Raw genomic sequence first — 26028 nt, 5'->3', positions numbered from 1 at the left:
ATTTTAAATTTAAACTTATCTCAAAATACTGACTACAAAATATGATTTACTTTCTAAACATGATGACTACACTACCTGACAAATGTTTTGCCATCTATCCAAGTTTTAGGAACAACAAATAATAACGACTTTTAGTTGATCATTTGGCATCAAAAGTGGATTATATAAAAGGCAAAAGCCTCTAGATTACACTTATTTTAACAAAATAAAATATGATCATGTTTTGATTTTGAATTATTTAATTAGCACCGTAAGGTCTGACTTTGGTTAGACAAGTCTTGTCACTTAACAGAAATAATGTCCTGTATAATATATAAGGTCATGGTGAAGTGGGAAAAAAAATTAATGTTGTGTATGACTCCCATGAGCTAGGAGGACTGCATCCATGTCTCTGCAATGACTCAAAAAACTTATTAAAACAGTCATCTGGAAGGGCAAAGAAAGCAGTCTTGCGGGACTCCCCAAGTTCATTAAGATTCTTTGAATTCATCTTCAATGACTCCTCCGTCATCTTACCCCAGACATGATTAATAATGTTCATGTCTGGTGACTGGGCTGGCCAGTCCTTGAGCACCTTGACCTTCTTTGCTATCAAGAACTTTGATGTGGAGGCTGTGGAGTGCCATCCAGCTGAAAAATTTGCCCTCTCTTGTGGTTTGTAATGTAATGGGCAGCACAAATGTCTTGATACCTCAGGCTGTTGATGTTGCCATCCACTCTACAGATCTCTTGCACGCCCCTATACCGAATGTAACCCCAAACCATGATTTTACCTTCACCAAACTTGACTGATATCTGTAAGAATCTTGGGTCCATCTGGGTTCCAATAGGTCTTCTGCAGTATTTGTGATGATTGGGATGCAGTTCAACAGATGATTTATAAGAAAAAATCTACCTTCTGCCACTTTTTCAAAAGATCAACTAGAAGTCACGTTATTTGTTGTTCCTAAAACTTGGATACGCGACAAGACTTTTGTCAGTTAGTGTATATTCTTACATTAATTCCTTCACTATTACATGCAGTTAAATTCCAAAAAATATAACACCAAACTTCAAAGTTTAAATAAATCATTTATTTGACATACACATCATGTGGATTATTTTAATTTACATAATATAAAGCCGCAAAAATGGACCGTTTCATAGGGATAGGACTTTTTCACAGTAAAACTGTACACAATAATATTTTATCTCCAAAGATCTCTTTGTTCAGTCTCTCTCAAATAAAAAGTCAAAGAAGCACAACTGCAAATATCATATGTATATATACTCACCAATTTTAAAATAAAATGGTATTTCAAAAATGTTTTGTGGGCTAGCCAGGCACATAGTTGCTTCTTCAACCCTTAGTAATGTGCAGCATATATTAAATGTTTTCTCCATCTGGCTGGGTCAGATCCGTATGGTATAGGAGTCAGAATGAGTGACATATCGAACCCAGCGTTGTGACAGTCCAGTCTGTGTTGGAGAGAGTCGGAGGAAGCGGATCTGAAGGCCTGTGCAGGTTTGCTTTGGCAGTTCGAATGACATACTGACCGGTCCCACCTCCAGCAGAGAGGCAGAACTTAGTCCAGGAACTTCCACCTATGACATCACAATAAACCATTAGATATGAATGACAATTTGTGTCAATCATATTCTGCTTTTTTCACACCTGTCTATTCAAAATCAAATTCTGGGCTGTACTTCCATTTTGAGGAACTTTCATTCATAAGAACTGAAAGAAATCACTTTAAATAATAAGGTTGCGCTAAATAATCCATAAACACAATGGTAATTAAGAGGTACATTATTTTTATCTGTCATGTAAATAATGTTACACCTGAAGGCCAAAGCTCTTTTGATTTTTGATTTTCTCTTTGTATTCTCTACTGTACAATAATACGCTACCTGTAAAAAAGTCCCAAATTTTTAGCTAAAGCAACTTTAGCTTTGATTATGGCATGCATTCACTGAGCTAAAACAATTCAATCTGTTCAAAATGTTTCTGCAAACACTTATTCTTTTCCAGAGTTTTCCCAGAGCATTAGATTCTCAATAGGGTTAAGGTCTGGACTCTGTGATGGCCAATTCTTGTGTACCCATTAACATGTTTGATCACACCGGTGTGATCAGCATAGGCTGGTCACTGAAGTGTATGATCACATCGGTGTAGAAACAGTCTGCGGTGCTTGTGATGAATCACATAAAATCAGTGTTTTCGAACAAATAGTAAAACATTTAGTTTGTAAAATACACGCTAATGTCTATGGAGTTATAATTATTAATTATTATGTAATATAACTGAACAATGTGCTTTATTCACATAAGATACAGACTGTTTATGCTACTAGAAGATTTACTCAATTCCTCTCCTAGTTAAAGTCATATATTTTCATGTATTTCAGAGGAAAATTATGAACAAACATGCTGTAAATCCAGCATCTCTTATCTCTCCTGCAGCATAGACATGGCGGTGCCCATCACCAGTAATTTATCAGATAATATGTTCATTATTTACATGTTTAAAAGATGAAATACATGTTCTTCCACATATCTGATAATCAGAATATCAAATATTTCTCAATACAATCAGGACGTTTGTCAATAATTTCAGAAAAAAGAAAGAACAAGAAAAAAACTACATGTACATAAGTCATTGGGACTGCCATGTGTCATATGATAAATTCGATGCATTGCCATGAGAAGTTTAAAGCAATGCATTCTTCTAAATAATGGTCACAATAAAACAACCTTACACAGGAGGCTCAGTTGGAACATTTAGAACTTGCGTGTGAGAGGGTTAAGAAATGAGAAGCTAATCACGAAATCAGTTAGGATAGAATAAATTGTTACCAGTTAAAACATAATAATCCATAATGTAATTACCTAATGGGAGGTTCTTACCTATTTCCTTAGTCAAAATTATGTAACTTTTTTTGGACAGGCAGTGTATTATGTCTGTAATATTGCTGCGAAGGCCTATTTTTATGTAATATTGCTGCAAAGACTTGTTTCATCTTTAAAATTCTAGAAAGTTTCCATTTAATATTCAATTGATGAACTTTGAGGAGAATAATACAAAAAAAAACACTTCACTGATTTTATCAGAAATTTATCCCATTATTAAATTACCGAAGAAAAAAAGGGGCACAATTATATCACAACATCACCTTGAAAAGTGCTGATAACTGCGCTCCTCCTGGAAAACGTGGGATCTCCCAGAGCAGGGCTTTGTTCTTCGGCTGCAGTTCAGCTGTCTGATCAGGACTACTTAGCTCCTGAGACATACTGTAGAAGACAGAGTGAGATTAGGTGGTCAATAAGACTTAATAACACTAATAATCCTGACAAGATCTTACCTTACAGATCCTTTTGGCACGGGGACAGTAATGGAAACATTAAGGGCCGTACTGCAGCACAAAGTAAAAACAATAATATGTAATTTTCAAGAGAATAGGTTGCTTGTTTTAAACAGCATGCGGTGTGTACACTAACCTTTTAGGTGGAAGATCACATCGAAGTTTGAGGAAGATCAACACCCTGCAAATAAAAATGATTAGAAATGTTCAAAGAAGCTAGAGGAACCTTGTTTCACTGTATTTGGCAGTGCACAAAAATTAAACTCTTTTGGGAAGAGGTGAGAATTATAAGTGAAAAAAAACTATTGTAGAAGCGAACAAATATTTATAGACCTCAGCTTGCTTTATGCCAAAAGATGTGTAGCTTTGCTATGGACAAAGATGCAAAGACCAAACGCTACTCAATGGATAAAACAAATGTTGTCAAGTCTGCCATTAGAAAAAATAACTTAATATACTAAAAGCTAAACAACGTGTATTTGAAAACATATGGAGTCCTTTCATTAGTTATATCAAAGAAGTGGAATTAACAGAGGAAGAAGTTGATGAATACTATTTGATGGATAATGCAGTTCCAGCTTTATAGTTCTGCATTGATACATTACTTAATATATATTTGCTTTGCCTAGTACTTAGTATGATTATAATTGTCATGTTTGAATAGATTACCATAATTGAAAAAAAAAAAAGAGGAGCAGTTTTTTTATTTTATTTATTTATTTTTGTTGTTGTTTGCTTTTAGTTTTTATTATATATATAACAGGTTATATATATTAACTGAATTTATGAACAGGTGGCTCAGTGGTTAGCACTGTCATCTCACAGCAAGAAGGTTGCTGGTTCGAGTCATGGCTGGTAAGTTGGCATTTCTGTGTAGAAGTTGCATATTCTCCCTGTGTTCGCATAGGTTACAATACTAAGATAATGTATAAATTGGTTCGTTTAATTCAAACTATATTCAGAACATGCAAACTCCACACAGAAATGCCAACTGACCCAGCCAAGGTTCTAACCAGTGACCTTCTTGCTATTGTGTTTTAACTTTGAGGCTTTAAAACATCACAACTCCTTACATGCTTTTTAAAGAAACAAGTAATTAAAACCTACCTGTATTTAAAATGAAGTTCAAAAGTATGCATTATATAAAAACGAACAACATTTCATTAATCAGTTTACCCACCTGTTCACATAATCCTTCTCTACAGAGGGGAATAACTGAAATGGTGGTGCACACGGCAGCTCATCACACAGCTGATACTGCATTATTGTTTGCTAAAGAAGAAGAAAAAAAATCACAAACGGTCCATGCGGGAATTATTCTAAAGAACATTAGTCTGTGTTTCAAAAATGTACCTCTCCTTGGCTTGGACAGACTTTTAATATTCGGAAAGTATCAAATTCATCCAGTTTTACTGCCTGGTGAAATCTGCACTCATCCACACGTACAGCTGAACTATAGCCTAAAGAAACAGATTTAAACAGTTGTAATTAAAGATACACAGCCTCTAGAGATGTGTATGCAAATATTATATTGACCAGTTTTGCATATTCAACCTTTCAGCTGCGACTTTCCAATATTGAGCTCTTCATTCAGTCCAATCCGCATCTCTACAAGAGTGATACACAATCATAGAAGTGAAGATCCGTTTACAATCTGCATTGGCATGGACCGCAATATGAAATCTAGACTTTACTAGAACTTCTATGTCAAGCGGCTTTAACAAAATCTACATTGTAAAATCGCTATGTATATTAACTTGAATTGAATCTGTAGCAAACTCACCTGAACAGGTTGGAAGAAAGCATTTTATCCTAATCTCTCCCTGAATATCTGATTTCATTAAAACTCCCTGAAAAGAAGAAAAACGTGTGAAAAATCTAAATGATCAGTAGTTTAATGTCAAGCCATGATTCATTGAGCTTTACTTACATTGGAGCCAATAACCACAGAAAGCCTCTCTATAACATCCACAAAGATCTCATTCTTTCCCCCCTGCAGCCAGAAAGACAAACGTAGGTACATTTTTATGCTATGCTAATATTGATTAGCATGTTGTTATTGTTTTAAATGGCAAAAATGTGAATTAGTATTTTGTAATACTGTGCTAACATTCATTAACATGCTAGAAAGCATGACTAGCATGTATTAGTATGGCGCTAACATGAATTAGCATGTTTACACTGTACTAGCTTTAACTGATATGTTGCTAGCAGGTTTCCAACACATGGCTAACATGTTTTAACATGGAGCTAGCATGAATTTTTTAACAAGTTTAACATGGTGATGATAGCACACATTAGTATGTTTTTACACTACATTAGCACTAATTTATGTTAATGGAATGTTTCCATCATGTTTAACACATGGCCAACATTTTAACATGGAGCTAGCATGCATTAGTATGTTTTTACACTATACCCGCATTAATTAATATGTTGTTAGAATGTTTACAACATGTATAACACATGGCTAACATGCAGCTAGCATGAATTTGTATGTTTTACACTATACCCCCATTAGTTAATATGTTGTTAGCATGTTTCCAGCATGTTTAACACATGGCTAACATGTTTTAACAAGGTGCTATTATGAATTAGTATGTTTTACACTGTGCTAGCATTGCTTAATATGTTGCTTTTGTTTCCACACTATTTAATACATGGCTAACATATTTTAACATGCTGCCCCTGCTAAAAAATCCAGCTTAAACCAGCCTAGACTGGTTGGCAGGTTTTAGCTGGTTGACCAGCCTGGTTTTAGAGGGGTTTTGGCCATTTCCAAGCTGATTTACAGCCATTTCCAGTCTGGTCTTAGTTGGTCAGGCTGGAAAATGACCAACCAATCCAGCTAAAACCAGCTTGACCAGCCTGGTTTAAGCTGGACATAGCTGTTTTTTTCTGGACTCCCAGTTTGGATTGGCTGGTCAAGCTGGTTTTAGCTGGTCATCTCCCAGCCTGACCAGCTAAGACCAGGCTGTAAATGGATGGAAACCAGCCTGGAAGTGGCCAAAACCCCTCTATAAAACCAGGCTGGTCAGACCAGCTAAAACTAGCCAACCATTTTTCAAATCACAAAAATGTGAATTAGCATTTTGTAATACTGTGCTGCCAACTTTCATTAAAATTAAAATGTTGTTAGAACGTTTACAGCATGTTTAACACATGTTTGACATGTTTTAACATGGTGCTAGCATAAATTGGTATGTTTTTACACTATACTAGCATTACTTAATAAACTAACAGAAAGTTTCCAGCATGTTTAACACATGAATTATGTGTTTAAATATGGTACTATCATGGATTAGTGTGCTGATGCTACCATGTTTCCAGACTATTTATATGGCTAATGTATTTTAACATGCTGCGACTATGAATTAGTCTTATTAACACTATGTGACCTACCTATGTTTTGACACAAAATAACATCCTGCATGCATATTTATATCATATTTTAGAACAGTCGTGTTTATGATTCATAATAATATTTTTATGATCATCACAGATTAGATGTAAAACTGAAGAAACTAGGAAAACTCACCTGCTCTCCTCGACTGGACATTATAGGACGACTGGCTGCAACACTTGGAGCCACTTTACTCTGCTGTGTCTCAGCCCCAAACTACAAAATAAGAAAAAAAGTTAATATTTGTACTTTTCAAGATAAAAAAACAAACAATAGTGTTTTATGTTTTTTTTATTAGTCAGTTCTTAAAAGCAAATTACTTTCAAGATTTACCTGAATCGCATTACACAGTTTTTTGAAATATTGAGTAAACAGACGCAAAATATTCAAAAGAAATGCAACAATTTACCAATCCAACATTACTGAGGTCGAAGAGACTGAAGGGTTTGGATGAAACAGCTTCTGTCTGGATGAAGTTTTTCAGTATGTCAGTTGAGGTTGTCTGTACGTAGCCAAAATCCTGTTGATCAGAAACACAGAGGAAATTATACATAGAATTGGGTTGCTTCTAAGTCTAATTCATTTGGTCTGAGAAAAATAAATATGCAAACAGAGAGAACATTTACCACCATCTCATCCAGCAGCTCATAAATTAGTGCGAAATTCATTCTCACTGATTTTTCTGACAAACTGCCACAGTAGTCCTTTGTAAGAGCTGCTAATCTGGGAGACACAAAACAGTCACTTATCATCATGCAATCTGCACACCTAAAGAAAATCATATTATCACATTACTGATCCAAAAATTATACTTGTTAACCTGTTAAGGAACTCAATTATGGTGAAAGGGGAAGGGTTTGTTTTGGTTGATGCCACCCAGTACAGTCCACCCTGCCTTACATGGATAAAATGAAGATCTTTGTGTGTCTACAGCAAGATAAACAGTCAGTGTTAGTTCATGTAATACACTAAACAATCACAATGTTGTTGTGTATATCAAAAAAACATAACTGTAGCCTACCATGACAACAGGAGGCTGATCTCCACTGAGAGCTGTGACCATCTCATAGAAGACATTTATTGAGTCTTTACTGGCCTCTCCTCGGACTGATATGCAGAATTAAGAAAATCATAAGCAGGAAGCATACATTTAATGTCATATGACCACTGATCTAATAGAGATAGTTCTGATTACATGAAGATCCGTGCATATAAACACAAGATTCGATATCAGACAGTTATAAACACATCACATCACACAAGCCCGTGGGAAGGATACAGTCTTTATATATGAGATGATCTCCTTTTGATGACAAGATGAAAATTTGACTGATCATTTTCTCAAGCACACGGGATTACCTTTATTAAAAGGATGTTTGTTAAAAATCACCCCGCTCTTCTTCTGCCGTCACTTACATTCAGAAATATGTCTAAACAAATGTCCTCATTCATTCATTTCCTCAACAAGTTTCCTCATTCACTGTTATTTGAATTCTTAAAGGGACAAAATAAACCCGTTTAGGTCTCAAATAGTGCAGGACTATGCCGTCATGACTGTAAACAGCCGGGTTTTTCTTCTTCGTGAGGTCATACGTGAGTTAACAGTACCGCTTACTGCCATCTATTGAGCTGGAATAAGAGCTGCTTCTTGGCATCATGAACATGAGCGAAGCAAACTTTTATCTTTATTACTCTGCATTTATGTACGTTTTTATTCAAGAGAGGAAGTAACAGGATGGCAGACGGCGCGAAATAGATGGATGAAGCCGTTTGTGAGGTAAAAACATGTTAAACGACTTAACGTACGAAAATAAACCACCCAAGCGAAAACGACGGTTATCGTAGTTAAACCATGTTAAACACAAGTTTTGCTGGACTAAAATACCATATTTGCAGCTGTGTTATAAATAAACAATACACTAAAACATGGTTAACTTCTACTGTAATAAAACCATGGTAAATTTTCGTATGAGACGTGTTTCTCGGTAACGTTTTTTTGTAGGAAACACACTTTAGATCTTTTTAGGGTAAGAGTTTTTTGAGTTATTGCCGATTATTACCGAATCTGTCAGGAATATCGAAAACAAAACCAACTTAACCGCGCTGTTAAATTAAACGTCTTAAAGTCGTGGACAGCTAAAATGCATAAATATTGTAAAACTGTCCTAACGTTATGTTGGTAACAAAACATGTAAAACGGTGAAACTGAATTCAGAACCAGGCCCGTAAGCCAGTCTATTGAAATAGGTGGCTCTTTTTTCTAAAAAGTAGACCTTTTTGCAGTAAATCGCCTAATTTTCCATTCAGTCATGGGGTATGGATGTGACATTTTCAGTATAAACATAAAACATAAATATGTAGGGAATGTCCAAGATCAATGAACATTATGCAGTTAGATCTACCTTTTACTCCTTTGATTTTCTTGCTTGATGTAAGACCCCAGGATATATACTATAAAAACCAGAGATATTTACTACATGTATTTTTACCAACTGCAAGAAAGACTATAACAATAAATTGGATGAAGCCACATCCTCCAACAATAGCACAGTGGACAGAAAATCTTAAATCCATATATAGAATGGAATATATGACTGCCTAACTTAAATTGAACTAAATGTTTTAAATTGAACTAAATGTTTTAAATTGAACTAAAAGTTTTCTTATGTAAAATGTTTTAATTTATATGAAAAAGTAAAAGTAAAAAAAAAATACAGGTCCATAAGCCACTCTATTGAAAAAGGTGGTTCTTTTCTCTAAAAAAAAAGTGAACAATTTTGCAGTTAATCACCTCATTTTCTATTCAGTAGTAAGGTTTACATAATGTTACATTTTAGTGACAGATTAGCTTGTCAGATCCTAACCACAGTTTTTGATCTACCAAAAATAGTTCCTAAGCAATTGCAGCGTTATGTATGTGACATTATCAGTAAAAAACATAAATACACCGAGAAACTGTATGTGAACATTATATTGAAACATCTGTTTTTATTTTTCAAAGAACTAACCACAGATTTATGGGATCAGAAAAAATATCAGTCTGTAAACGTTTTTTGTATTTTAAATAGGGAAAATAAACATGCTTATGGATGTGACCAAAAACTTTACAGAATACAACATACATTTTAGTGAACTAATAACCTACTAATTCTGTGAATTAAACTGCACAACCTAAAATAAATAAAGCTAATTAAAAGCATGGGTTGGCTTGATAGAAGACAAATGATTGATTTTATTTAACTTTACATATTTTGGATTTATGAGGAATAAGCTTTTTTTTTCTTTATGGATCCGATGCTTCTCCATTATGGATGTAACAGGTGTGAAATTGCCACTTGTGTGACTTTGGCCAATTAAATATTGTTTGAAAGCATTGACAGAAACATTTTGAGTATTTTTACACTAATGTTAAATACAAGCCTACACAAAAAAAAAATCTAGAAAGTGTTTCGCTATTGTGGTGAAAATGTTTTTTTTTTCTTGACATGGTTGACATTTGCATGGAATTGCTCTCCTACAATTTTATTAAAGTGCCTACCATACTATTTTACTACAAAGTATTTATTTGCAACTGTGCATTTAAACCAAGTACAGTTACAGTTTTATAAATAGTGTTATGAGATTAAAATTTTAAATGAAACATTTGATAATGAAATATGAAAAAATACTTTCTTAAAGTATAACATTATTACCATTCATTATTTAAAAAATATTAGGAATCTGATAAAACTTGTTTTAAGTTAAAAAACTGTTGCCTGTAGGCAGATGACAAACTGGCCAGCTAATTCAACTTTCCTCAGTCAAAACTTGGCCATTTGAATAATTAAAAACTCTTCTTCTTCGAAGTTATTTTCACAATTTATGATGCCATAGCAGTAAAAAAATGGGATAAATTAGCTCATATAGGGGCCAAATTCTGGACGTTGTCAGTGGGGAGTAGGTCTTTCAAACTACCCAAACCCCCCCTGACTATGGGCCTGAGAACAGTAAGACAGAACTGAATACCCCTTGGCTGCCTAGACAAATCATTTGAGCAGTTGGTCATAATTGAGTTCATAAAAGTTGTGTTCACATTTCAACCTTGGTGCACACTAACAAAAGCAGATTAAGATATGGAATAATGGGGCTCTTTCTGCTGATATATGAAAACATTATGAACTGTAAACATCAGAACAAACCATAAACAAGGCATGGTGTCACTAGATGCATACATAAAAAGGACAAAGTTATCTATAATCCCAGTTTTTTCGTATCATAGTAGCAAAACTGTCCATCACTGTTCAACAAAGCCATCCCAAACATGTCTTCTTGCAGCAGAACTTTGTGTGTGTGAGAAGGAGCAATTATAGGGCAGACTCATTTACACTTTTCAGAAGCTCTTTATGAGTTCACGACACAAAACTACCATCACATGTACATATAAAACATCTTTAGCCCAGGACATACTGTATTTCTATGTTTAGGACGTTTCTGTATCTTTTAATATTCAGTATGGCCTGTCAATTTATCAATTTATCTGAATGACTGCAGTAAAAGGAGAATGCAGAAAGGAATGGGAGATGAATAAGATGTTATTCTGGCAGGGTCATTATTCATTATTTATCATGATTGTACAGAGTCTGCATGGGAGCTGCACAATAACACCTTGATGTAGAGTCCCGCAGTTATTATTATCATCTACCCTCTGTTTTCCCACATATCTCAGATTCCAGCTTTGCTTGATCACACCTGTTTCGTAAACTGCACACTAGTTTTCTCCACCTTCAAGTATCCTGACCCTTTTTCTATCCTGCTTCAACATATGCAACTTAAACATTAAAAAAGTTTATGTATAGCAATATATAGCTGGGGCCTACATTTACTTTCCATAAATCTTAAAATTATCAACCTTTAAATTATTAATGTGCAGAAGATTCTCCTCAAGATGTTTTTCTGTTCTCTGCTCCTAAGCTGGAGTTCCAGCTGTTTCTGTAAGGTTCAATTTTGTGCGGCGTCTCTAAAGAAGGGGGTGTTTATGTTATCATCACCTGAGTGTGCACATCTGAACCATTTTTCAAACCAGACAGCAGAAATGTTGAAGATATGTAGTGCTAAAATAATGACTTCTTGACCCTGTACTAACAAATATGTATCTGAAGGATCAGATTTACAAAGTTATAAACATAACAGATCTTTAATGGTGTGATTTATGCCATAGGATCAATTGCACATAGATGTTCTGGTCAGCTTTTGTAAAACCCCACAGGTACAAAATATCTAGGTCAGGCCACAGACAGTAAAAGTAAGCTTCTATTTATTAGTAAACTTTCAAAATATAATTTATAATATTCATTTACAAGTTTTTTAACCTCTAGTTTTAATTTAGCTTTTGGTATTCTTTCAGCTTACAAAAAAGTGATATATTTTGTTTAATGGTTTTATACTTTCTTTATAAATGAATGTTGTAAAACATGGATGGGAGGAACAGCTTCGTGTCCACAGCCAATAAAATGTAAGAATGCAATTGCTGGTATTGAGACCAGTATTTAAGGGCTTTTTCATTTGGAAACCTCATATCTGGACAAAGACCAAGGATGAGACAGGAGGTGAGTTTTATTAGAATTTTTACTAAATTAGTCATTTGCATGATTAAAAAAAGCTGACCTGCATGCAGTTGTTGCTATTTTGATTAATCGTTGCTCTACATTTTAACAGATCAGATAAATCTGTGGAAATAATATACTGCACTTAAATGTTAAAAACTGTTTTCAGGTGATATCTCTGCTGTGCCTCTTTGGGGCTCTGCAGTGCTTGATAAATCTGCCAGGTATGAATATTTACATCAAAAGGCTCTCTTTAAAACATATATGTATATTTATATAAAATTGATGTATTATTTTATTATTATTATTTTTATAGTGTCACAGGCCACATCTCTTGCAAAAATCTCCAATGATCAAGGTGAGATTTAAGTTACTTAACATTAAGTGCCACTTTGCCAGTACAGCAACATTTAAGCATGACATTTTAAAAAAATCACTTTAATTATACTTTGGTAATTATTTTTTTTGCAGCATCTAATCCAGCCATCAACATTGACTCTAAACATGCCCATGACTTTCTGGCACATGCACGTCAGAGGAGATCTGTGGATCCCAACTGGTATCGCAAAAATCCCGACTTTCAGTCCTACTATCGTTACTATAATAGTATTGGGCACACAGAAGGGGTAAGAAGAATTTATTATTATTATTTTTTAAATAAAGCCATTATATATATATATATATATATATATATATATATATATATATATATATATATATATATATATATATATATATATATATATTTACTAGTATTAATATTTTTGATAGTATTTTTCACTAGACAAATGAAGACTGATATTATTATAATAATAGAATTTTAAATAAGTTTTTCACAGTTGAAGACTTTAAAAAGAGCTTTTAAAAGCAGCATTATCTTTAAACAGAGCAGTTTTAAATTCATAAGGTCAGTTTAAAGTTGGATGCACTGAAAATAATACTATGCTTTTATTTGCACACAAACATCTAAACTTTAAATTGAGATCCATTTACATATTTCTGATAAATTTAACAAAAGAACAGAAAATATCTGTCAATATAACATGAAAATTGCTATTTGAAATTTTTCCGGACCCTTTGGCAGATATGTGTCATATTTTAATAATACAGTTGCTTCATTTAGATCAATTTAACAGAAAACAAGACTTCTTATCTTTTAGAACTTTGTCTCCCAGTCCCAAGCAAAAAACAAAACATTGATTTGGTGCTCCTTGTAAATTTACACACTGAAAAATTTTGACTTGGTTTTAAAAAGTGGCAGAAGCTGCAGAAGCTGCAGAAATCATGGTGAAAGCCGAAATTTAAGCATGGTTATGACTCAATCATATATTTTTTTTACAAGACTCGGATTAGACTACTCCATTCCTAACCTTTCGAACCTTTTTGGCCTCTTCTCAATTGTCAAAGCTTAAGGTCTTATGTGTTTGAAATGAAAATGTTGAAGTAACTTTTTATTAATGTCTTCCTCAAAAATATACAAAAGAACAATGAAACAATGGTTTAACCAGCCCTCTCTTTCTCTTCTAGCTCTATGAGATCGATAAAATTAGAATGCTTTACCAGCAAATGCGTCATCTGGAGCTCACCTATGGCCCTGACGCATCGAAATACCAGAATACCCTTGGTCTAAAGCCGACCCCTCCACCCACAACCCAGCCACCACCCCCTACTTTACCACCTGTCTCCAAGATGAATGTGATATACCTGTGCAATTCAAAAGACCCCCAGTGCAAGCCACATATTGTCTACCTGCCCGCCGGTGGTGTGCCTGTACTTTGCGATCCACGTTACCATCCAAACTGTAAACTAAGTCCTGCCCAGAATTCTCCCTCACCACCTGTAATTGTCCCAGAACCAGTGACGACTGTCCCTCTTCCACCAACACAAAAATCCACTCCACCACCACCTCCTCCTCCTATAATGGTTGTCAAAGGAATGGAGTATGACTGTGATCCTTACTGGGACCCTGACTGCCTGATCGATAATCCTCCAAGGCCAGTAAAAATGGTTGAACCGTCATCAGAGCTCCCAGATGAGAAGGTGAAAAAGGAAATTCCAGTCGATCCAGTGCCAACCTATGACCCATATGACTTCAATCAAGACCTGTATGACCCCTTTCGCCATGCTGCTCCAGCTCACTAATGAATTTAGGTAGACATTTAGTAAATCTCCACTACATTGATGTTGATCAAAGAAATGTATAATTTGTAATATAAAGTAAACATTAATAAGCCATGGCCTTATTTATATTAAATAGCTGATGTAAGATTTGTGGTCTTTAATTGAAATAAACATGATGATAAGAATAAAGGACATGGGCACAGTTATTACATGCTTCCATCGTTTATTACCACAAGAAAAACTTTGATTTACTCCATGTATTGTGTATCCTTAATACATTTCGCTATTTGTGTCATATTTGTTTAACCCGAATTAAATTATTTGGTCACACAGACGCCGTAAGGTTATGGGGAGTAAATAATAACAGAAACGCAATTTATTACTGTGATCGAACGAACTAGATGTAACGTCAGATGTGTACAGGAAAGCATTTGTATATGGGTTTCCCTGCGGTGCTGTGTGGTAGCGTGGCCGAGCGGTCTAAGGCGCTGGATTTAGGCTCCAGTCTCTCTGGAGGCGTGGGTTCGAATCCCACCGCTGCCAAACACTTTTTATATTTTATATAATTTTTTACTTATTAGGCCTAGACGCGCACGGACCATACACTGTGGTATATGATTGCCACAATGTTTATATATATATATATATATATATATATTCTAATTTTGGTAACCATCGGTAAGTTACAACTATAAATACAGTGCAATCTAAACAAAGGCAAAAATAGAAATAATGCCTGCTTCTTATTTCTAAACTTCCTTACTCAAAAACCGCAAATTGTGTTTTACAAAAGGCACCGCTGGGATTCGAACCCAGGATCTCCTGTTTACTAGACAGGCGCTTTAACCAACTAAGCCACGGCGCCACCACGCGTTTGGCCAAAAGATGTATTTTTGAACAAACGCAACAGTAGTTTATGATTCATATTTGGGTTTTAACTGACATGCAGAAATGTCTCACTATCATTTGCAGATATATAATGGTAAGAATGGCTCAAGGTTGGAAACAAATTGCGTGAAATATATCTGAAAGACATTTTTACATCACCTAATAAATGCATATACCAAGGCAACTACTTGAAAAGAATGCGACGAGGATGGGATTCGAACCCACGCGTGCAGAGCACAATGGATTAGCAGTCCATCGCCTTAACCACTCGGCCACCTCGTCTCTACGCCGGCGCCTTTTCAGCATAATTTTTTATTGCATACTATCAAAAATGAATATGTAAACACATATGAACACTTATTAATCTACAAAACCATTTTAATTTGGAATGGAGTCACAGCCTTACCTTTAGAATATTTTTAATGTCAATGCTTATAATCTGATTTTGAAACGGTTATTAAAAAGTGTCAGACAGGATTCGTAAAGGGGTTGCAGTCCCTAAACAAATACGGAACATAATCACGTATTCATAGAATCCAATCATCATGATCTGTAACCTTATTGCTAAGGTAACAGGTAAGGATATACCTCACTGATGTGCCACTCGGCTGTCCTCAAAATTGATTTGTAAACCACACATGCTTTTTAAACGACGGTAGTGAAATTTTTAAACTTGTTCAAATCTTTTCACGTTTTACGTAAGTACTTAGTCTTATATTTCCCTTTGTGGACGAGACAATCGTTTAAGGATTAAATGTAGGGTAAACTATAGATTTTAAAGTGAGTTTCTTTGTGTTGTCACATTAACATACTGGCGTTTCCTGCGGTCTCATTGGTTGGATTGGAAAGTACCTCTCTTTTCCTGATTTTTCGCAAATAGTTTCTAGTAACTCTTAAATCTGTGTGTACGCACAAAACTTTTATAATTTTCATTCAATATAAGTTACATAACTCTGAAGTTATCTGTAATTTAACTTTAAAAAGCACAGCACATGACTGTGGAGGAGGTGGAGGAGGAGCTCTGGGTGTCCGCCATTAGTTGCACACAGACGGGAATCTGCACCCGACACAGCTGAATTGCCTACTAAAATGTTTTTATTATATATATATATATATAGAAAATGTTCAGTATATATATATATGTATATATAAATGTTCAGTATATATATATATATATATATATATATATATATATATATATATATATATATATATATATACTGAACATTTTCAATCAAATGCATAACAAATACAATCGTATATAAACATTTTAGCAAACAATAGGTAAGTAAAATAACAAAAAGAAAGAAGGAGAGAAAACAATAAAAAACAAGAGCAGGTATACATAATTTAGTTTTAATTTAGTTTTGGAGTGTATTTACAGTTCTGTAAATTCTTAAAAAGTAAATATATATTATAAATCTTTTAATAAATAATTTTATCAACATTTTTTGTAAAAACTGATATTTATATTGAGTATGTAATTTCGATAATACTTGATGTTTTACACTAACGTTATTTGTAAAATGTTACACCGAGCTTATATATTAGGTGACATGTACAGATATATATATTAGTGTTATAGTGTTATTACACGTTGCATTCATTTGTTTTATAATAAGTTTTTTCTTGTTGACAGAATGTTGAAAATTATGACAAATACCACATGCACTTAGCGCCATCTATTGGTTGAAGCTTGGAATTCGAACGCGATTAGATGTGCCTGTTTGATTTCATTTTAGATTAAATTGTAATCGGTGTCAGTATGTTTCTCTGTTTAATTATATATATATATAGTAATCGATTGACTCTTACATCAAAAGTTTTCGGGTGGCTTTGATCAATTATAATCTATGATACAAACTGCTCTGTCAAGGGTAGCGTGGCCGAGCGGTCTAAGGCGCTGGATTAAGGCTCCAGTCTCTTCGGGGGCGTGGGTTCGAATCCCACCGCTGCCAATCACTTTTCATTTTTAACTTGTTTTGTGCGGTTTCTAATGTCATACATACCACACTGAAGGTAGTAATAGAAGCTGAAATCAGTAGAATCGCTCTATTTGCGAACATAATTGTAGAGGGTAATGTGAATAATCTAATCTATAACTTATAATGTATGACACAGGGTTCCGCATGTGCTTTAAAACATAACGTTATTATAGTAGTTTAATGTCGCGCCAGATATTTTAATAACCACATATCCATTGTTTCCATCTTCAATTTAAGGTACAAGTAAGCATACGCAGCCTAGCCCACTCATCCAGACCGCCATTTTGTTTGTCTCATCAGTTCTTTGAATTCTAAGTAAATTAACCACGATGCATGTTGTGTGAATACATCCCATGGAAATAAACCCACGTCCTCTTACATATACAGCTGATAGCGTTCCTCCGGGATAGCCTAAACACGCTCTGTCCCGTCTAAAGAAACTGTCAACAAGCAAGCATCCTCCATCTCCTGTCTCTCACGGTCACCGCTTCCAACCTGCAGCTTCCCGGATGACGAGTGACGTCAACGAGCCATCTTTGTTCCCTTAATCCGAGCATCTATTTTTTATGTGTACATAGTGACAGAAGCTAGTAGCTGTAGAGCGCCCTAATATTAAGGGAATATAAACGAGAGGCGCGGCACACCGGCGGAAAAGATTAAAAACAAATCTTAAAAAACACAAGGACTACCGCTTCACTGGAATAACCTGGAGAGCGCATTATTTATCCCGGAGACGGGGAGAAACGCCTGAAGCAGAGCGTTCATCCACACACTTCTTGTAGACGCACATAAAACCCGGTTCAAAATGTGAGTACGGTTTAAATTTCTATATCTAGTTGTGAATGACATTTTAGCAAGACTTATTTGCTCGATTATCAACACAATAAATATTGTTTGGTGACAGAACATATAAATATATACACATATAAACATATATAGGCACAAAATACGCATATAACATATTATAAAATGTTTATATTTCATTTTACACTCGCAATATTGTACATCTTAGCGTTTTTCACTAGACGCGCTGAATTCTAGACGAGTTGTATAATCTATAAATAGGCATCTAATGCCTTGGGTTTTTCTATTTCATGCCACTACTGACATAAAATCTGTCTCTATATAGTTAATTGTTGTCTCGGAGGTAGTTTATTTGTAACACCGAGGTTTTTGCGGTTTATTATGGCGTTTGGAATAAGCGAGTGATAGAATCACGCCTAGACACCGGATTGGACTGGTTTGGCTGGAAATGGTCGCGCGCTTTTAAAATGGAAATAATTTATGAATTGACATTATTATTTGCGCATTAATATACCTCCTCGCCAATAATGCTGTCTTGACGATCATTTCTAAGTCAATTATAAAACCCAAGGGAATTTATCACAAATAGCCCAAGGCCCGTTCTCACCTATCCTTATGTCAGCTACAGATGACATTAAGGTGAAAATAATGAAAATATAGGCTACCCAATAAAAGCTACTTCATAAAACATCACTATACACACGATAAACTAGGGGCGTGATATCCACGCGAGTCGTGGGGGTTGGTGAGAGGACGGCCGTAGGCTATGCTTGCTTTATTTCGGCAAAACATGCTTTACCCTATTTTCTAATTATATTCTTCTTTAAACCGTTTAACATGTTTCAATACAACCAGAGCCTGATACTCATTTATTTTAGACTAGAATGAAGCCCAAATGGCTGTCACAAAGGGCGCAGGTGTTCCTTGGAAGATGGCCGTGTATACTAGTATTTTCCAGGCACGCTCGTTTACTGATTTAAATAATCAAGGCTGTAAATGGCACACACTTTCAATAATATGTCCATGTCATTTTTCCTACTGTAATCTTTTATTTGGGTATCACTGGGCCTTTAGCATAGTATTTTGATTTCATGATATATGCTGTTTATATGTTATACTGTTTGTCTATGTAATGTTCAATTAGGTGCATATTGTTTAGTGAAGTCTGAACAGCTGGCCCAGCTATTTGACAGAATGTATGTTGATCGTGACGCAACAATGACAGAGACACACGCACACTCTTGATGAAGGCCTTGTGTGGGGGTGGGGATGTTGTCCCCATCATTCATATGACCCTGCCTTTACCAGTCGACTGTAATGAAGAGCCTAGAAACAGGATATTTATTAACCCCATATTAGTGTAAAACTAAATGTGCATTCTCACTTGAATAATTAAAAATTGTCAGTGAGCATCACAAAAAAATGGCTTTGCATAATCATGCCGTTGAGGCACATTAGAAATGTCAGAAATTCACCAATCTCAGTGATGACATGTAACACATTTCGTTTTAAATGGGAAATTTAGCATATTTCACAGCCACACTGATCATAATGAAAGTACAAGAGATTTTGGCTACATCCACACTGACTACTGCTAATTTATCATCAAATTGCAGGCTGTTTGTAAAGATTGTGTTTGAGCTCATAGATAGACAGACAGACCTATTGACAGATACATTATATAAATGAATAAAAAATTGTGACCAATTGAACCATTAAACTCATACACATCATCCAGAGTACTGTTAAATCTTTTCTTGTCAGTAAAGGTTACAGGAGCCAAGAATTATGTCTAAATATAGATTACTGTAAAGGAGTGGAAGCAAAATGAGAAGCAGAAATATGGCTTTTAAACAAGAATAAATATGTGGTCAGTTTGACTCCTTACTGACTCACTCCTTTTATATGTGTAGAAAAAGAGAAAGTTATTTCATAAGAAAAAGTATTTTCTTGTCTGTAAGGAAAGCAAACGGATTAGATCCAGGGATCTTTCAGAGGTGACCTTTATACAGAGTTTTGTCTTCCTCTGGTGGCTGAGATTGGCATTAGCAAGAAGACTTTTCAGAAATCCCCATTTACTTACACTCATCATATGTAAGCTTGTTTTCTAAATGGAAAAACAAATCTTTTACGTTTCTGAATTTGTACAGGTCAGAATTGACAGATATTATTATTGCAAACTCATAATAGCAAGTCGATTTCTTGCTATTCTAATTTTCTGAACTTACTTTTATCACAGTTGTGACTTTCGGGCTTGTTGCAATTTTCGATTGCTTCTATAACTATTAAATAAAGTACACTCTCAGAAATAAAGGTACGAAAGCTGTCGCTGGGTGGTTCCTTTTTAAAAGCTACACATTTGTACCCAAAGAGTCCCTATTAATACCTTGAGGGTACATATCAGTGCTTTAAAAGTACAAATGTGTAAAATGTTTAGGTTCAAATGTAAGCTTTTGAGGTACCATTATGGACCCTTTACAAACAAATGTGTATCTTTTGAAAAGGTACCACCCCAGTGACAGCTCTTGTAGCTTTATTTCTAAGAGTAAATGAATTCTAAAATGAACATTTAATAAAGAATTACAACTTATAAACTCATAACTGCCTAAAAAATCTAAATCAAACTGTAATGTTAACTTCTCCATGGGACCTTTTGGTTTCTTAACCCTTTGATGTGCAAGCTATATGCAATCTTTCTTTCTTTCAAAATGTGTCCAAAACAACCAATATTCATTCTGTTATTTCAATAATAGCTGAGCGCTTCTTTGCTGAATCTGAATCACAAATATATGTATTTATTTTATTTTTTGTTCACACAAATCACATATATTTTTTCTTTATGAATTTCTTTATTATCAATTTTCCACATATAGGTTAAAAAAAAACTCCAATAGAATTCTTTGATATTTGGTCATTTTGCATGTAATGTATAATTCAAAAGGTATGCAAGGAAAAATTAAGTATTGACAATGGAATAATGAGTAATGAAAATAATTTCTTGCAAAGATGGAGCATGAAAACTCAACTGGGTGACTTCAGACCTATTTTGTGCATCAAATAGTTAAAAGAACACTTTATATGGACAATCTTCGTAGATGTAAAAGGTCCTTCACAGAGCCAATAAAAATCCTTTATTTTTATGAATGTACAGTACATTTAACAAAATGTCATTTTTTTGGGGGGCATCATTAATAAAAATAAAAGTGATTTTCATGGAATTCTGCTGTTACAAATCCCACCAGTAGTAATGTTGAATGACTGTGTGTTGGTTTGCAGGTCTGCCCCAGCCGGAGCCCCTGCCCCAGAAGGAGGAAACCAAGCTCCTCCAAACCTCACCAGCAATCGTCGCTTACAGCAGACACAGGCTCAGGTGGATGAGGTGAGTGAACCCCATCTCTGTGTCTTCCTTCAATGTTAAGTGCATCTTCAAAACTGACGTGTGACAGTTTACCAAGTGTCACCTTCACTGTTTCTTAGGTCGTGGATATTATGCGTGTAAACGTAGACAAGGTTCTGGAAAGGGACCAGAAGCTATCAGAACTGGATGATCGGGCTGATGCCCTGCAGGCTGGAGCCTCACAGTTCGAGACCAGCGCCGCCAAGCTCAAGAATAAATACTGGTGGAAGAATGCCAAGGTAAACAACACACTGAGTGCCTAGAGTAAGGCTGAAAATTTTATGACAACAAATCTAAATAAAGCAAACAGTGAAGCTCAAAATAGAGTGCCTGTTTGAATGATAGTTTCTGAGTTTTGAATTGAATGTTCCTCATTAACCAATTGTCTTTCCATTTTACCTATTTTCTTTAGATGATGATTATCCTGGGGGTGATATGCGTGATTGTCCTCATTATAATCATTGGTAAGCAATGAACATTTCCATCATTTTTACATGAATGTTCTGAGATTAAGGCAATTATTTTGATGGTGAAATGTTAACTAATTTTAATATTTAAGTTACAATTTGGTTTTCTATGCAAGCAAAGTCTGTTTTTTAAACCAGTGCTACACGACTAGAGAAAAGAAGCAAACGTGTTGTTCCCTTTTGTCAAAATTAAATGCCTGATTTGATTGTCACTGGTCGGGGTTTTAAAAATACGGAAATATAATTTGAAGATTGTAGCAATAAAAAGCTAGATTTTGAATTACATATTGAATATTTCTTATTGATTAAAGCCACCTTTCCACCAACTTTGACATTCTTATCACATTTTCCCCCTTGTTTTTTCTTCATTAATATCATAATTCTGTTTAGAATACAATTAGGGGTGCTATATTTATCATGTATTATAACACAATAATTGTTGTTTTGAAGATGTGCGAGCTATCATTGAGTATGCCATTATTAGAATGCAGTTGAAAATCTCTCTTTACAAACACCTCTATATATATATATATATATATATAATAAATGCTGTTTATTGCTGGTGAACATTCATCTTTTGAATTAATAATTTAAGTCAAAGATTCAGTGATTTATTCATAAAGACAATCTATTACTTAATTTCCAAATGAATCAGTCTTTTTAAAGCAATCATTTAAATATGAATTACTAATTCATCACCACTGCCTACAAACAGCTTTAGTGTCATATTTATTTATTGTCATATATATTTATCCATTATAGGCAAAAATCCAGCCAAGGTTTCCGCACAGAAGTACACTTTGACACTTTGACACTTGTTTAATGATCAGTACTGAAAAAAAGTCCATCAAACTCATACCTGCCAACACTCTTTTTTCTTTCTTCCCGGGAGTCTCCCGTATTTCAGAGCCATCTCCTGCCACCCTCCGGTTTTGTTATTTCTCCCAGAAAACTCCCGTAATTTCACCCCCAGCTCCCTACCCCCGGTCCTTATCTTTTTGGTTTCGTTTTTAACACCCCCGGGTCACCAACTTTGGTATAAGATCTGATTGCAGTGATTGTCCAAAACAAAACAGTTAGCTCACTAACACCACAGTACAGTTACAAACCCAGTACTTAAAAGTGTTATACAGACACCTCATCCCTGAACACCCCTGCTCCTGGATTTTCAGAGACAAATGTTGGCAGGTATAATCAAACTATATATATATATATATATATATATATATATATATATATATATATATATATATATATATATATATATATATAGTTTTTTTTTACCAATATTGAACACCCTGTCAAAAGTTTAAATATTTTAATTCATTCAAGCACAAATTGAAACTTTGCATACGCATTTGGTCGCAGTCTGCATACTATCCTCGAATGAAAATAAATGGCTTACTGATAGTTTGTCAGAGATGGTGATAAAAAAATGGATTGAGTATGAAATAAAACATGGTCCCCTTAAAGCAGTGGTGGGTTAACTTTTAAAACCCGAGGGCCACATCAAGTTTTGCAAACCAAGTGAAGGGCCACATGTCAAATTCTTCAAAAAATGACTTTTATTTATAATGGCAGTGTGCATGGAATATGAAATATCGGACAGAAACATGTCACATTAGCACAAAACAGATTTTTTGTTTTATATTATTAAGTTAAATTTACAAGTCAAATTAATTTGCACTGCTATTTATATTTACTTACCAATCATCATAAAACAATAAAATAATCCCTAATAAAGTATAATAATAATAGTTATTGTTAGAATTTTTACAGTAGAGAATAGAAAAGATATTGTCAGTTATTGATAGAAAAAAATCTCATAATAACATAGTTACTATTAAGTAAAAATTACAATAATCTAATTTGCACTGATTCATCATAAAACTTGATGAAACCACAAATCTTTGATAAAATTACTTTTTGAAGTGGATGTAGGCATGGAAAAATATTCTGTGACAAAAATTTACACATTTAACCAGCAATTATTACATAATTTGAGTCAAATTGACAATAATCCCATTTGACCTTGTATTTATATGCTTATATCAATCATTACAAAACTATGAGATAAAACGGAAGCCTGGTCCCCTCTCTTTGCAAGGTGTGTCAAAGTCTGGAGTCTGCTACAGCAAAAACGCGAGGCGCAGCAGACGGTTAAAACGCGAGGCGAGCAAGGCGCATAAGCAGTGCGCAAAACTCTAGCGGCTGTTAGTAAACATTCAAAAGAGGCGCCTCTTAATGCATAAAGTGCGTTCGGTGTGATCAGCCTAACTAATTTTCAGTCATTAACAGTCAAGTGCATTTTAATATCCGAGCATGTGTTCTAATTCTACTGGTTGCGCTAACTGTACCGCATGCAATACTGCCATCACATGGCGTTCACTTGTAACTGCATCATTAATTAACTAATTCTGAACCAAACTTACTCAGAAGCAGCATTTAAAAAAAACCTTGCAGGCCGGATGAAATGTTTGCCCACCTCTGCCTTAAAGAGTTTGTAAGTAACTTTGTAACAATATGTCAACTAGGAGTCGATAGAATTTTAGTAAACTGTGCTTAATATCTGCCTAAACTTTATTTTGGTCCTCTTCAAACATTTTCCTGTCTAAAATTAGCTTTGCAAAAATGTAATGTATTCTACTAACCTAACAACATACTAATACTCTTCCAAGATCCTGTTTTCCAAATACTGACGATAAATCATCTGCTTCTCTTTACAGTGTACTTCAGCACCTAAAGCGCAACATTCCTACCCCACTCTGAGCTCACGAACGCCCAATTCCAAGCCACAGAGAAATCCTTCCCCGAAAAAAAAAGATGGGAGCAACGACTTCTCACAAGAATCGATTTATTTGCCCTCAAAGAGTATAAATCCGCCCCTATCCTGAGCCCCCCTGTGCCCTGCCTCGACTGCCTCCCAGCTGGGCCCCTGTCACTCCTCGTTCGTCCTGTCCGTGAGTGTGTGGCCATGTCTCCTCTGTAAATACCTCCGGCTTTTCTGAAATACTGTTCATACTCCAAACCTCTGATTACTTGTGACAACGATGACCAATTTAAAAAAAAAAGAAAGAAAAAGAAATCACAACCCTTAGAGTACAATAAGATGATACAGTATATATTCCAAATGTTCTTTGTAGAGTTTTATTCTGATATAATGGTTTTTTGTAGTTTGTGTGTGAGTGTGCATTTGTATATTTTTTTAAGTTTTGTAAAACTTATTTTTGCTTCAGGTTTAAACTACTGCCTCTTAATCTGGGTGTTTGTATCTTGCACGCTCTATTTCACTCTTTCTTGAGTATTGGTGTATTTTTGCACAAGCGATAGACTCCCTTAAGTGAGGTACTGAATCAATATTCCCAAATTTTCCTTTGTCACATGCACTCTATCTCAGACCTACATATTGCCCCCTCAAACCCCTTTCTTTCTTTCTTTCTTTCTTTCTTTCTTTCTTTCTTTCTTTCTTTCTTTCTTTCTTTCTTTCTTTCTTTCTTTCTTTCTTTCTTTCTTTCTCACCAACAGTACTTACTCTATTAGTGAACTGCCACAACAGACTGGACCAATGACTGTAGATGTTTATCTTGAGTTGATGTCTTTAGTGTCTTATCTCTTAAACATTCCTTAATAGCAGTGTAGATTTATGCTGTCTATCAAACAAAGTGTATTTAATTCCAAAAATAGGTCTTAAACTAACTTAAGTACTTGTAACACAGTCAAACTATGTTTTGACTTGGATGGCGAAGCAATTGATGGCATGTGAAAAATTGGGACTTTAGACCAGGGGTGCCCAAACTCGGTCCTGGAGGGCCTGTGTCCTGTATAGTTTAGCTCCAACTTCCTTCAACACACCTGTTTGGAAGTTCCTAGTATACCTGGAAAGAGCTGGTTCAGGTGTTTAATTGGGGTTGGAACTAAAATATGAAGGACACTGTCCCTCCAGGACAGAGTTTGGGCACCCCTGCTTTAGACAAATTCATTCTGCTGGTAAAGATTTTCAAGGCCAGAGAGTCTCCATACAAAGTGTGGGGGTGGAACCG

The 26028-nt window shown here is 35.0% G+C and overlaps 3 protein-coding genes, 1 long non-coding RNA gene and 5 other non-coding genes across 10 annotated transcripts in view; 4 read left to right on the top strand and 5 right to left on the bottom strand.

The window, feature by feature from the left end:
- The window catches only part of LOC147842056 (uncharacterized), a 592784-nt gene that overhangs the window by 57346 nt on the left and 509410 nt on the right, over nucleotides 1-26028 (bottom strand). The window lies entirely within an intron of this gene.
- On the bottom strand, nucleotides 1052-8318 carry ap4m1 (adaptor related protein complex 4 subunit mu 1). Its single transcript, NM_001002672.1, is given in 15 exon segments — nucleotides 1052-1584; nucleotides 3153-3270; nucleotides 3342-3392; nucleotides 3478-3522; nucleotides 4522-4613; nucleotides 4695-4801; nucleotides 4896-4949; nucleotides 5125-5191; nucleotides 5272-5334; nucleotides 6880-6960; nucleotides 7154-7264; nucleotides 7371-7467; nucleotides 7565-7671; nucleotides 7766-7851; nucleotides 8024-8318. Coding segments are annotated over 15 exon segments (1329 nt in total). The 5' UTR covers nucleotides 8082-8318; the 3' UTR covers nucleotides 1052-1392.
- Nucleotides 8363-14653, top strand: and3 (actinodin3). 2 transcript variants are annotated; one of them, NM_001025511.1, is given in 5 exon segments: nucleotides 8363-8521; nucleotides 12496-12550; nucleotides 12643-12684; nucleotides 12798-12952; nucleotides 13854-14653. In NM_001025511.1, coding segments are annotated over 5 exon segments (888 nt in total). In that variant the 5' UTR covers nucleotides 8363-8500; the 3' UTR covers nucleotides 14469-14653.
- On the top strand, nucleotides 14909-14990 carry trnal-uag (transfer RNA leucine (anticodon UAG)). The gene has a single exon. It is a non-coding gene; the product is annotated as a tRNA-Leu (tRNA).
- Nucleotides 15239-15312, bottom strand: trnat-agu (transfer RNA threonine (anticodon AGU)). The gene has a single exon. It is a non-coding gene; the product is annotated as a tRNA-Thr (tRNA).
- On the bottom strand, nucleotides 15536-15617 carry trnas-gcu (transfer RNA serine (anticodon GCU)). The gene has a single exon. It is a non-coding gene; the product is annotated as a tRNA-Ser (tRNA).
- LOC137496629 (U8 small nucleolar RNA) lies at nucleotides 15802-15934 on the bottom strand. The gene has a single exon (XR_015501698.1). It is a non-coding gene; the product is annotated as a U8 small nucleolar RNA (small nucleolar RNA).
- trnal-aag (transfer RNA leucine (anticodon AAG)) lies at nucleotides 17212-17293 on the top strand. Its single transcript has one exon. It is a non-coding gene; the product is annotated as a tRNA-Leu (tRNA).
- Nucleotides 17901-25059, top strand: vamp2 (vesicle-associated membrane protein 2). The gene is made up of 5 exons (NM_200005.1): nucleotides 17901-18127; nucleotides 21401-21503; nucleotides 21602-21760; nucleotides 21934-21985; nucleotides 24715-25059. Coding segments are annotated over exons 1-5 (333 nt in total). The 5' UTR covers nucleotides 17901-18125; the 3' UTR covers nucleotides 24732-25059.

The sequence above is a fragment of the Danio rerio genome, chromosome 10, assembly GCF_052040795.2.
Source record: "Danio rerio strain M-AB ecotype USA chromosome 10, GRCz13ab, whole genome shotgun sequence".
Taxonomy (NCBI): domain Eukaryota; kingdom Metazoa; phylum Chordata; class Actinopteri; order Cypriniformes; family Danionidae; genus Danio; species Danio rerio.
Note: the sequence above shows the minus strand (reverse complement) of the source record. Positions and strands in the feature narration are given on the sequence as shown.

What these genes read in the sequence shown, in the direction of transcription:
- and3 (XM_087269581.1), top strand. An exon ending in GTGCTTGATAAATCTGCCAG is followed by an intron (nt 12,551 to 12,642) that starts GTATGAATATTT and finishes TTATTTTTATAG; the next exon opens with TGTCACAGGCCACATCTCTT. An exon ending in AAAAATCTCCAATGATCAAG is followed by an intron (nt 12,685 to 12,797) that starts GTGAGATTTAAG and finishes TTTTTTTTGCAG; the next exon opens with CATCTAATCCAGCCATCAAC.
- vamp2 (NM_200005.1), top strand. An exon ending in CACAGGCTCAGGTGGATGAG is followed by an intron (nt 21,504 to 21,601) that starts GTGAGTGAACCC and finishes ACTGTTTCTTAG; the next exon opens with GTCGTGGATATTATGCGTGT. An exon ending in ACTGGTGGAAGAATGCCAAG is followed by an intron (nt 21,761 to 21,933) that starts GTAAACAACACA and finishes TATTTTCTTTAG; the next exon opens with ATGATGATTATCCTGGGGGT.